The 12,673-nt window shown below is 37.0% G+C and overlaps 1 protein-coding gene and 2 non-coding genes across 3 annotated transcripts; 1 reads left to right on the forward strand and 2 right to left on the reverse strand.

The window, feature by feature from the left end:
* The first annotated feature begins 3,421 nt into the window (after positions 1-3,421).
* TRNAA-AGC (transfer RNA alanine (anticodon AGC)) lies at positions 3,422-3,494 on the forward strand. Its single transcript has one exon. It is a non-coding gene; the product is annotated as a tRNA-Ala (tRNA).
* Positions 3,495-3,767: 273 nt separating this feature from the next.
* Positions 3,768-3,840, reverse strand: TRNAA-AGC (transfer RNA alanine (anticodon AGC)). The gene has a single exon. It is a non-coding gene; the product is annotated as a tRNA-Ala (tRNA).
* A 3,699-nt stretch (positions 3,841-7,539) lies between these two features.
* On the reverse strand, positions 7,540-11,430 carry LOC149002491 (2-alkenal reductase (NADP(+)-dependent)-like). Its single transcript, XM_089136369.1, has 5 exons — positions 11,097-11,430; positions 10,217-10,394; positions 8,624-8,790; positions 8,374-8,456; positions 7,540-7,993 (listed from the first exon to the last, which is right to left on the reverse strand). The coding sequence occupies exons 1-5, from the start codon at positions 11,328-11,330 to the stop codon at positions 7,615-7,617; spliced, it is 1,041 nt and encodes a 346-aa protein (XP_088992495.1). The 5' UTR covers positions 11,331-11,430; the 3' UTR covers positions 7,540-7,614.
* Between the last annotated feature and the right edge of the window lie 1,243 nt (positions 11,431-12,673).

Here is a 12,673-nt window from a genome sequence, read left to right on the forward strand (position 1 = left end):
AGTATATCATGGTAAATATGAATTTACAACGATTTATATCAATAAAAGTAATTAAAATAGCAACAATTAATTATGTATAACATGGTTATTCCTCACCTTTTATTTTGCTCCTTTCTCCAAAGTCCAAAAATTCACTCCCACAAGTTTGGTCACTAACAGATAAATAAATTTATTCATACAAGGGGATTAATAAACTAAAAATATGAGTTAATTTTTGGGTTTCAAAGGATATTCCAAAATCTTCCCACGAAAATCCAAATCCTTACCACTACTGTACGAAAAGTAGTTCCCAACCTTACTAGTGAATGATCTCTAATTCACCAACAATTAGAAGTTTAAACGAAACAAAACTTTGGGGAGCTAATTGGCAGCAAAAGGATTCTACGGGTACCTTCAATTGGATCAAATTTAACCCAGCTCAAAAAACCCCAAATTTGGCTCTCCTAAATCACTCGTGGGTGACCTGGGGAGTCAAATTCCAAAATCTTTTGCAATGGGACAAACCATTACTCCCAAACTCAAAGGAACATTAATACAAGAAAATGAGATCATCCAAGATACCTAATAACATTCCTTTTCAAGATCTCCCAAAATTCTTTTCAAGATCTCCCAAAAGAAGAGAAAAGAAATTACTCCCAGAATCATGTATAAAAGAAGGATTAAAGAAAATTAACATTTCCTAATATTTATGCAATGATCCGAGTAGCAGAGCACCTTTGATTGGATGAGAAATACTTTTCTCCTTCCTTTCTCCTCTTCTCCAGGCTTCCGCCTCATTCTAGCCTCCAAAAATGCTTTTACGGATGAGATAAAACATAAATAGGGCTTAAAAATCTGAAATTTCATTTTTGCCCCTAAACAGAAAATGGCGTGGGGGGTTGGTTCACCCAAACGGCCCAACTTACCGCCCATGGTTGGACCCCCCCAAACGAACTCTGATTTTGATGATTTTTGCCTTTGGAGAAAGGTCTTTCGACGATCTTCGATTTGATATCTTATTCGTGTCAATCAAATTCTCCATCACCAATCTACAGATGTTCAAAAATCACCATTTTTACACCATCGTGATTAATCTTCTCTCTTTATTTAAACTCTAGGAGAGTTTTTAAGTCATCACCAGGGTCATCCACCAACATTGGTTCCATTTTCAATCATTCAGGCTTGACTAGAATGGCTCACAGTTGTCACCGACTCGAGGCCCGGGTTCTCCGTCTTGAAACCACGAGTTAAAGGGGTAGAAATCCAGGGGGATTTTCAAGATTTGGATTGGATAGTGGTAATACCATATCCGCATCTTATTATAATTAGTCGGATTCGGATAATATCCTATTAGTTATTAGATAGATTTTGTCAGATTCGGAAGACTGTCGGATATTTTTTTTTCTTAAGTAGATTCTTCTAAATTGGTATGAATACATATTGAATACAAGTTTTCAACTATCTGTTGACTTCTTTATCATTTTATTGTGAGGTCTATGCTTGACATTTAAGAATTTAGCAACTTTGATAGCTATCTTAATAGAAAATCTTTTAAAAAAAATCACATATCTCAAGTAAAAAAGTAATAAAAATAAGAAAATAAATCCAAGTAAGTAACTTAATTAGATAATTCTATCAGATGAATAATAATATGTAGGAAAGGGGTATACCATATCCATATCCTATTAGTAACCGGGCGGATTCGGATACCTATAAACGGATGCTGACGCAAATTTGAAGTCAGCTTTCAATTACCCATTTACACCTCTACTTACAACCACCCAGGTATCTTGTAGACTTTGATTTTATTGCCTCTATGAGGATTTCTCGAGAGAACCTAATGTATTTCATTTTTGACAAAAAAAAAAAAAAAAAAAGAAGTATTGAGCTGATATATTACGTATTGATATGTTTCTTAAGGACATATTTGAAATGCATCAAAATTTATTGTTCAGTATGATATAATATTCGATATGAGAAATTACATAACAATAACAAAAACGAATATATAATGACTTCATCTTGGAACCATCCATGAGCCCATGAATCCATCTAGGTTCATTTTTAGTTAAAATAAATAACGACTAGGATACTGCAGTTCGTTTAAGATAAAAGATGTTACTTAAAAAACCTTATTCTATTTAAAAAAAAAAAAAAAAGTTTCGACTTATGTTAATTGATTTAGAATATAAAATAAACCTAATTTAGAAAGTGGGAAAATTTTAATCCGATGCCAAGTGTTTTTATAAAGGCCTCCAAATCAAGAAAAAACGTAAAGTGTAAACCGTTACCTACTTCAGTTATTCCACTCAGAACTAGGGTGTAAACGGAGATCAGATAGTGGTAATACCATATCCACATCCTATTATATTCGGACAGATTCGAATAATATCCTATCGATTTCTGGACGGGTTCAGTCGGATTCAGATGATAATCGCATAGTTATTTTTATGTAGATTCTTTTAAATGAGCATACATACAGATTGCATACAAGTTTTCGAATATTGTTTACACATCTTTACCAATTTATTTGTAAGGGCTAGATTTGAAATTTAAGAATTTAACAACTTTGATAACTATTTTATAGAAATTCTAGAAAAATAGTCACATATCACACGTAAATTTGTTTTATAAAAATAAGAAAAATAAATCTAAATAAGAAACTTAATCGGATAATTTTATCGTACGGATAATAATAGATAAGAAATGGGTATATCATAGTCGCATCCTATTAGTAATTTGACTGATTCGGATACTCCTAAATGGATGCGGATGCAAATTTGAAAGCAGATTTTGGTTATCCATTTATACCGTACTCAGAACGAAAAACATTATTCTAACTAAAGATATTATTATAATAGCTTATGTTAATTGAATAACGTGAAACGGATGTAACTCAAAAGGAAATTGTTTACTAATTAATATTAATTTGAATAAGGTTTCTAAGACATGTTTTTTCATAATAACATGATACTCTATATGGATTGAGAGAACCTCTACAGTCTGTAACAATAGTCATTTTACTACTTAATATCTAGGTTCTTGATTTCTATAGAATGTGTGGGTTTTTTTTTTTAATGGAAATTGACAAATAACAACTTTGCTTTCTATATAATTTTCGCTTTTGTTGTAGGATGCTAATTGTTTCTTCTTGTTTTTTTTTTTAACACACCATAAACTGTTAGTCAACCCGAATCTAAATCGTTAGCCCAAACCGTTAGTTAGCCTAAACTCAAACCGCACTAAATCGAAATCGGCCCGAAACTGTTATTTTGCTAATGGGTCGTGTTTGGGCTAGGTATTTTTCAGCCCGGAACCGTTAGGTCTAGTCTGAAACCGCCCCAAACCACGCCGTTAACACCCCTAGGTTATGACCGCACCTTATTAATTCAAACGGTTTCATTATCTTTATAGTGATTCTGAATAAATGTTCACTCATCCTGGGGATGTAGCTCAGATGGTAGAGCGCTCGCTTAGCATGCGAGAGGTACGGGGATCGATACCCCGCATCTCCAGATGACAATAACTCTTTTTTAATAAGAAAAGGAAACATATAAAGATTTAAGCCGTTTTACAATTACATATTTTAAGAATACTTGTGTCATTTGATGGAGTTGATGGCGTTTTCTGCGTACTTCGAATAGGGTTGTATTATTTAGGTGCCCTATGATGCAATTTAGATTTGAAGTATGCAGAAAACACACAAGTATTCTTACAATATGTAATTGTGAGACGGCTTTAAGTCTTTATATGTTTCCTTTTCTTATTAAAAAAGAGTTATTGTCATCTGGAGATGCGGGGTATCGATCCCCGTACCTCTCGCATGCTAAGCGAGCGCTCTACCATCTGAGCTACATCCCCAGGATGAGTGAACATTTATTCAGAATCACTATAAAGATAATGAAACCGTTTGAATTAATAAGGTGCGGTCATAACCTAGGGGTGTTAACGGCGTGGTTTGGGGCGGTTTCAGACTAGACCTAACGGTTCCGGGCTGAAAAATACCTAGCCCAAACACGACCCATTAGCAAAATAACAGTTTCGGGCCGATTTCGATTTAGTGCGGTTTGAGTTTAGGCTAACTAACGGTTTGGGCTAACGATTTAGATTCGGGTTGACTAACAGTTTATGGTGTGTAAGAAGGAGAAAAAAAAAAAAAAAAAAAAAAAAAAAAAAAAAAAAAAACAAGAAGAAACAATTGAGCATCCTACAACAAAAGCGAAAATTATATGGAAAGTAAAGTTGCTATTGGTCAATTTCCATTAAAAAAAAAACCCACCCATTCTTTAGAAATCAAGAACCTAGATATTAAGCAGTAAAATGATTATTTGATCTTTGAATTCATGCTTAATTTTTTTAAGGGTAATTTTCATCTGGACCCCCTGAGGTTTGATCCATGTCATTTTTAGTCCAAAAAATGGGCACTTTGCATCTGCTTCCCCTGAGGTATTCAATAAGATCAATTAAGGACAATTTGTGATTTTTATGACCAAAATACCCTCACATCTAAGATTTGCATATTTTCTTTACAATTAAATCAACGGTGAAAATCAAAAGAGTGTTTTTCCTCCTCAACTCCGGCTACCGCCTCTGTTCTTAGCTGCCGTAACGGATGCTTTGCAGCTCCCCAACGGCAGCATACATAATTTCCTTGACAAAAAAAATAAATTTCCTTGACCTGAAAGCCAAAGCAAGAGATAAACCCGGAGGTGTTAAAGCTTCCGACGACGCCACCCGAAACCTCTGGTTTTGCCTCTACACACCTACTGAAACCGCTGGAGCCGTTCCCACCATAACCCTCTCCGTCATCGTCTACTTCCACGGCAGAGGTTTTTCCCTTGTAAGTATGAGGAAGATAACATTACATGAAGGGTTTATGCTTAGTCAAACCCGATCACATGAAGATTAAGAAAGCTACTGGCAAAAGACAGGACCTTACTCAACTTTACAGTGGAACAATCTTAAAAGATAGTTATTGGTTTTCCTTTTCACTGCTCACTAGCTTCTGAAATAAGCGCTTACTGAGAATATTTTTCTAAGAAATTACTCTTGGGTACAGAGCCGATTAACTAGAATAAACCCTTGAAGGTGCACTGCAATGCAAGCTCGAATTTGTCCACCATCAGCCCAATTTTGTAGAGGGAGGGAGTCAACAAACTCTGCAGCTCTCAGGAACGGAGAGACGGAGAGGAACTAGTCTGATTAATTACTTATAATTATCCGATGATGGAGGAACCAAAACGAAGGGTTAAAAAACCCAAACGAAACCGAAACCAAAATCAAGAGGGAAAGAAAAACCCAAGGGTGTGTAGAGGAGAAACCTCCACCGTCGAAGTAGACAATGACGGGGAGGGTTACGGCAGGAAAGGCTTCGGCATAACATGATGCCGTTGGGGCGTTGCAAAGCGCCAGTTACGGCAACTAAGAACAGAAGCTCTTGTTGAAGAGGAAAAACATTCTTTTGATTTTTACCGTTGGATTTAATTGTGAAGAAAATATGCAAATCTTATGGTAGAATAGATGTGAGGGTATTTTGGTCATAAAAATCACAAATTATCTTTAATTGATCTATTTAATACTTCAGGGGAGGCAGATGCAAAGTGTCTATTTTTTTGGACTAAAAATGACATTGGACTAAAAATGACATGGACCAAACCTCAGGGGGTTCAGATAAAAATTACCCTTTTTTTAATTATCTATACCAACTACCTAATGGTAATATAATGATTCAAATACTATTTAATGTAAAATTACAAAACGGGTTATAACGGGTTGCGGTTTGGTTTCGGGTTGGTGTGGGTTCCACAACCCTTGGCCCAATTACGGCCCATTAAGTTCTGTTCGGACCGGTGCGGATAGGTTTTAACAGTGCGGGCTATAAATTGACACCCCTATCATAACCCGATCTAAATCCGATCCAATCATAACATTAATAGTATAGTTTTTTTACATGAGCCCCCTCCATTTTCATGGGAATCAAGGTGCACCCCTCTTGAAATAAAAAACCTTACAAATACCCCCTCTACCGGAAGAACATTTGAGGAGAAGCATTGCGTACCTCACTTGCATTTTTTTTTCTTCTTCTCCTGCAATGTTTGTTCTCCTCAAGATGAAGTATGCACTGCTTCTCCTCAAATGTTCCTCCGGTGGTAATCGTGGGCGTTGATTGGCAGTAGTGATGACAGATTACGAGGCATCGTGAATAACTGTGAGGAGTGAGGTGGTATGGCTTTGAAAATAAGAAGTTCAAACGTTACCATATTGAGGGTAATATGGTCATATTAAAATTATTTAACAATCCTAAGTAACAAGGTTAACGGTGGAGGGGGTATTTGCAAAGTTTTTTTATTTTAGAGGGGGTGTTCCTTGTTTCCCATGAAAATGGAGGGAGCTCATGTAAAAAGTTCTTGAAAATTAAGTTCAAACGTTACCATATTTGAGGGTAAAATGGTCATATTAAAATTAGGTAACAGTCCTAAGTAACGGAGTTAACGATGGAGGGGGTATTTGCAAGGTTTTTATTTTAGAGGGGGTGCGATTTGTTTCCCATGAAAATGGAGAGGGCTCATGTAAAAAACTCTTAATAGTACGTAGGGTGGAGAAGGAAAATTACAGAAGTAGCACTACTTATTGAAACTTGATAGACCTGGTAAGAAGGATAGCAAGTGTTGATGGTGACTATGATGATTATCTTAATTATAATTTGTCTAGACATCAAGCACTTTATCTGCCATTTCCCATCGTGCATGAACTAGATTTTCCCGTAAACCCTAATTTGGGTACATGCCTAAACCATAATCATGCACGATATCTAGAAACTGTGAAACCAAACCAAGGGTAAAGCTGCTGTTGCAAATATTCTACAACCCTAATTAAGACCAAGCTGCAACACGTCCGGCTGGGCCCAACTTTTGCAATCCCAAGTCCAACCCTAAATATTCTAATGTAAGCCCATTATTATCCTAATTTATGGCCAAAGATTATTGTCGTCAACCTTAAGCCCTACAGGGCCAAGCACATTCCTGCCCTCATTGGCTCTATCCCTGATCGTATCCCTAACCCTAACCTTGATTGACCCTATACTCGGTCCTAGCCCTGATTGGCTCCATCCTTGTCCAGCTTCCTAATTCATTGAGCTCAAGCATCATGAACAAAATTATATGACCAGAATTAAGACCCAAATCAAAGCCGAAGTCGGGGACAAAAATCAACGACCAGTCATGATAGACCCAGTGGACCAAAGAGTAACCCCAGGCCCGCCCCTAGAAAATTTTGGCCCTAACCAACCTTTAGGACCAAAGTCCTGAGCAAAACCCTATTTGGGCTCAGGGCCATACTTGCACCCCTTCACCAATACTATAATAACAGAATGTTTTAAGTGCCACTCTCGAGAGACAAAAAACAATTTAAAATTTTCCTTTCTTTTTGATACGTTTATTGCCAATGAAACACGGACTAAGAGACCCCTGAAAAGCTTCATAATGCGAAATGAAACCATATAAACCCCAGATATCCATCCTTTTTTTTTTATTATTATTATTATTATTATTATTATTATTATTTTTCTCTTTATTGGTAGAACCCAAGATATCCACATGCCACAATAGAGACTGGTGCAATTACAAAACGCAGCAGTCATTCACGAGCAACCACCACAACTTGTTTCCCAACATTACGGCCACTGAAGAGTCCAGTCAAAGCTCCAGGTGCTTTATCAAGGCCTTCAACAGTATCTTCTACATATTTTACCTTCCCTTCTTTGATAGCTGGTATAATGAACTCAAGGAACTTGGGGTATTGATGATAGTAGCTGAAAACCAAGAATCCTTCCATGCGAATTTGCTTACTAATAATGCAGAACAAATTGTGCACACCCTCCTGCTTTTCGAGGTTGTACTGGGAGATCAACCCACAGACTGCAATGCGACCCTTGACTTTCATGTTTAAGAGGACTGCATCAAGCATCTTTCCACCAACGTTTTCAAAGTATATGTCTATGCCTTCAGGAAAGTACCTGGGTAGAAGATGCAGAAGTTCAGTTATAAAACAAGGTAGAGAAGCAAGGATATGATTCATGGTCATGCATTGTTGTTGTAAACAAGGTACACAAGAAGTTTTAATAACATGGTCCAGACAAACAAGCAAATAAAGTATGAAGCTTCTCCTTTGATATGATATTGAGGTTTTTCTGATGATCAATGCAATGGATCGATGGACCAAGATATCAGTTTTGACAATATTAGGAGAAGGCCATTTGTTTTGTGCAAGGCTTTGTGTTCTATAGCTGAAGCAGATGTACATAATCTTTTACCATATTTAATCTTTAATACAACTAATCTTTACCCCCCCCCCCCCCCCCAAAAAAAAAAAATGATTGAAGATACTGATACTGACCTCCTTAAAGCAGCATCCAAGTCATTCTCTTCTTTATAATTGAAAGCCTCATCAAATCCAAACTTGTTCTTCAACAGATCAACCTTAATTTTCAACCCCAAGAGAACAATCAACCCATTAGCCCTTGACAATGCTCACTTCTTTCTATTTTTTCCATTAAATAAACTAGTGACTGTCCTCAGCATATCTAGTAACTCTAATTCCTGGGTTAACATATTCATGGAAAAAAGTGAACACGATAAGCACTCACCTTTTCTTTGCTTCCAGCACTTCCCACCACATAACAACCCATTAACTTAGCGAACTGTCCGACAAGCTGCCCAACTGCACCAGATGCAGCTGATACATACACAGTTTCTCCTTTCTTAGGATTGCACACCTCATGAAACCCAGCATAAGCAGTCATTCCAGGCATCCCTAAGAAGCAACAATTTTATAGTTAAGATGAATTCTGCTTAATACGTAAAGCATAAAGATGTGGGTGTGAATGCCACCAGTGAAACAATGGAATCCCAGCTTCATACTTACATCACCAAGCACATAACTCCTACAGGGGTAGCACCATTTCTACCACAGACACACACACACTAAAAAAGGAACAGACAACACGTAAAGCATTACTATAGGTGTAAGTGCACACAACCAGTAAAACGATAGAAGTCCCAGATTCATAGTTTCGTCACAAGCATATAACTCCTACAGAGGCAGCACTATGAAGCTGCAATTCTAAATAATAATGAACATCATCCGATATTGTTGGGAGGATATGCTCCATCATAAGGAGACACCGCAGATAGCACACCAAAATCCATGTGGTCTGGAGCACAAGTTATAGAAAAAGCTAAACTTGTTTTTTTGGGGGTGGAAGTGGAGTTGTTAAGGGTACAAGGGTGTCAAAGCGTTTGGCCTGACTGATTCCCCTGGGCTTGTACGAGAGAAGGTCGCACTGGGTCATCTTATCACTCATCTTATCACTCGTTTTGTTCCTTCTTGGCACTAGCTTGCGGACATCTTTACCAAGGCTCTTCCATGGGATGTGTTTGTTGGTTATTGTAACAAACTTGGCCTTGCTACATGACCGCGGTTGAGGGGCGATGTTAAGGAGAATGTGGTCTAGTCACATGTATTGTGTCTGTTACTATATGTACCTATAGTGGGTATTAGTATAATTAATTAGAAACATACCTTTCCTGATTTCTCATAGCGAGCACCACAAGATTTACATCAACAGATTATCATATATTTTTCAACAAGTTCAATACATACCAAAATCTCATCTCCTTCAATTTTTCATCGGTCATGAATTTTTTGATATCAAGCTCATCAAATGAACAATTAATATAAAACCTTGTATGTGCTACACAATTGATCTAAATCTAAAAACCCAGAAAATAGTGTAACCATCACTGGGACCTTCAGGACAGGACAAGACAAATAAGGCATAAATGCTGAACATCTCAAAACAGAAAGAAAATATACTCCTTGCCTACCTTACAAATGGCACACTAGCAGTTTGGCTTGAAAGATTGAACCTAAGGCAAACAGGTAACCATGGCTTTTGTTACATATACCTTTGAGAAAGCACCTTCTAATTATTTCCTCGATGTCTGAAGAATCTATTGAATTGTGTTATCAACATGTGAAGCCCCACCGACCCAGAAAAACAGAGCTATAGAAATGCAAGGGAACCCTGCTCCAGGGCACCCATAAAGTTTGGAGCAAAGATAGCAGTATTTTTAACGTTTGATAAAAATATGATGGAAAGAAACAATCAACAATGATCTGAATAGTTATCTTGGTTAACATCCACAAGCAAGCATGTATTGAAGCTAAAAAGATTTACCAAGTATTCCTGTATAGTAGGAAAGTGGCACATCATTGTGTTCAATTTTAAAAAGAGAGTCCAGCATTGTAATCAAGCTATACTCTTCCCATCCAGTCGTCCCCCACACCAAGTCACCTTCCTTGAACTTTGGACTACTAGAATCCACCACTTTGGCCACACCATATCCAGTTATAGGCTGCAAGTTTACAAAACAAAGATTCACAAATGCAAGCTCAAACATAGAGTTTGCCAGTAATAAAAAAATGATCAAGTTTCAACAACTAAGTCTTTAGATTTTACATTGTTAGGATCTTCAACATTGATCATAAAATTTTTCCAACTCTTCAAAATAATCAGGTTGCTTGTCATTTGAAGTTTCTATTAAACCAATGTTGCCTCACAAGAACAAATTCAGAACTGGATACCGCTGAGTTCACAGTTTAAAGAATCAGGGTTTAATTGGAATCCAGCTAATTCGGTCGACTTGTACTGGATTTTTAGGTTTCAAGTCAATTCCAGCCGATTCCGTCTAGATCCATAAAACCCAACTCCATTGCTGATTCTTCATACAAGAATCATGGTTTGGAGTTGACTCCACTCAGCAACGTGGTGTACAATATGAAATTACAGTTATAAAGTAGAGAAATTTGCTCTAATTCAGAGGATCAGATTGTTCCAAAGAACAATCTAATCTTCTGGGCTGAGTTGATTTCACTCAGTAAAACCGTATTTCAGCAGTATGAAATTACTCGTCTGTGGTTATAAATTCATAAACAAATAACATAGCCCATTACTTTATTTTCAATCAGTTGAATTCAAAACTCAAAAATTCCACAAACAGTAACATTCAGAGACTCGAAACATTACAAAAAGCAGAAAACACAATTCAGAATCTTACAGAGCCAGGCGTGAAAGGAGGAACATAGCTGGGTCTATCTGGCTTCGACATACGTCCTCTCATGTAAGGATCGCAAGATAAGTAGAGATTCTTCACTACAATCGCTTCTGTTCCTTCTGGAACCTTCAACTTCATGGTTCCAGTGCTCTGAACCATATCTGTTTCTTTCGGGAACCCAACAACATAATCTTTCAGCAAGATCTGTTTGTTACTCACCTCTTCTCCCTTCGACATTTCTGATCTCTCAATGAAGATGATTCTAATCTCTCTAGTTAAATTCTATCAGAAACCCTGAAATGTAATGAAATGTGTCGAAGGAAATAAAGAGTGTTCTTACTTCTTCTGGGTTCTACGAGCCATTATATAGATATAAGTCATATAACGATATAAGAACCAAATTACGCCACGTGTAAAAACGACTGGAAAAGTCTTCCTAGTGCGTTTCCATTAAATAATTTTTCATTCCGCAAAGCGTCCTGTTTGGCATGTTTCTGCTTCCTTAAAAAAATAAATTACTAAAAAATAGAAAAAGTCTCATGTTTAATAATATTTTCATAAATAAAAATAGTCAATCCAAAGAGATTTTAGATTGTAGATGTCATTCCATATGAGTTCATATGATACATATATATATTTCTTTTTTTCAAGATTACATGTTGAATTATAAGAAATTTTATTGACTAGTGCAATATGACGCCTCACATAAGACGAATCCGAGATCAGTAGCTGTCGGGGAATGCTCCCGGACGGTTTTATCGCCACAAAACATGTGAGGGTCCACAAGGGTGGATGATGATTATTTTTTATGTTTTATTATTTTTAACATGTGGGCCCCACATATTTTGTAGTGATAAAGCTATCAGAGAATACAAAGTGCTCTGTTGACAGAGTGTTGATCCAGAGTCACATTGGACATCCCATTATTTTGAATTTCACAAGCATGTTTGAAAAAGTGTTGTCATGGCTGGCGAGTTGAATTCATGCATAAGGTCTTATGGTTTATATTCCAAAAATATGATAAATAATGACTTCCATGTTGGGACCATTCATGAGACCATGAACTCATCTAGGTTCGGGGTCGTCTTCTACCCTTCGATTAGGGTTTTTCACGGTGATGACTTGGGGTCGTCTTATACCCTTCGATTAGGGTTTTCCCTCATAACCTGTGAATTAGGTTCTCCTACATCTCCCTTACTTTAAGGGTTTTTTCTGCGGCACTGGACCGTTTTTCCTCTCTGTCTCGACGATATCAGAGAACGCCGGACTGCTTACAGGTAAGTATTTCCCCTGAAACGACTTCGTTTTCCCTCTTCATTTTTGTAAACTTCTAACTTTTCATACGTTTTTCCTTTTGATGGCTTCTTCCATAGGGTATCACAGTAGTTTTTCTCATCGATTCTGTATCGTAGGGTCTGATTGAACATATATAGATGGTTTTCCTCTGTTTTCCTCTTTTGTCTCAACCGTTTTCCCTTTTTTTTTTCTCTTTTCTAGTATCTTCAATGCCATGGAACTAGTTCTCTGTTTCTAGGATTTTCCATGATCTTCTTAGTTGCAGAATTTTTGTATCACATAAA

Source organism: Hakea prostrata, chromosome 10, assembly GCF_041222555.1.
Source record: "Hakea prostrata isolate BN-2017 chromosome 10, UWA_Hpros_2, whole genome shotgun sequence".
NCBI classification, from domain to species: Eukaryota; Viridiplantae; Streptophyta; class Magnoliopsida; order Proteales; family Proteaceae; genus Hakea; species Hakea prostrata.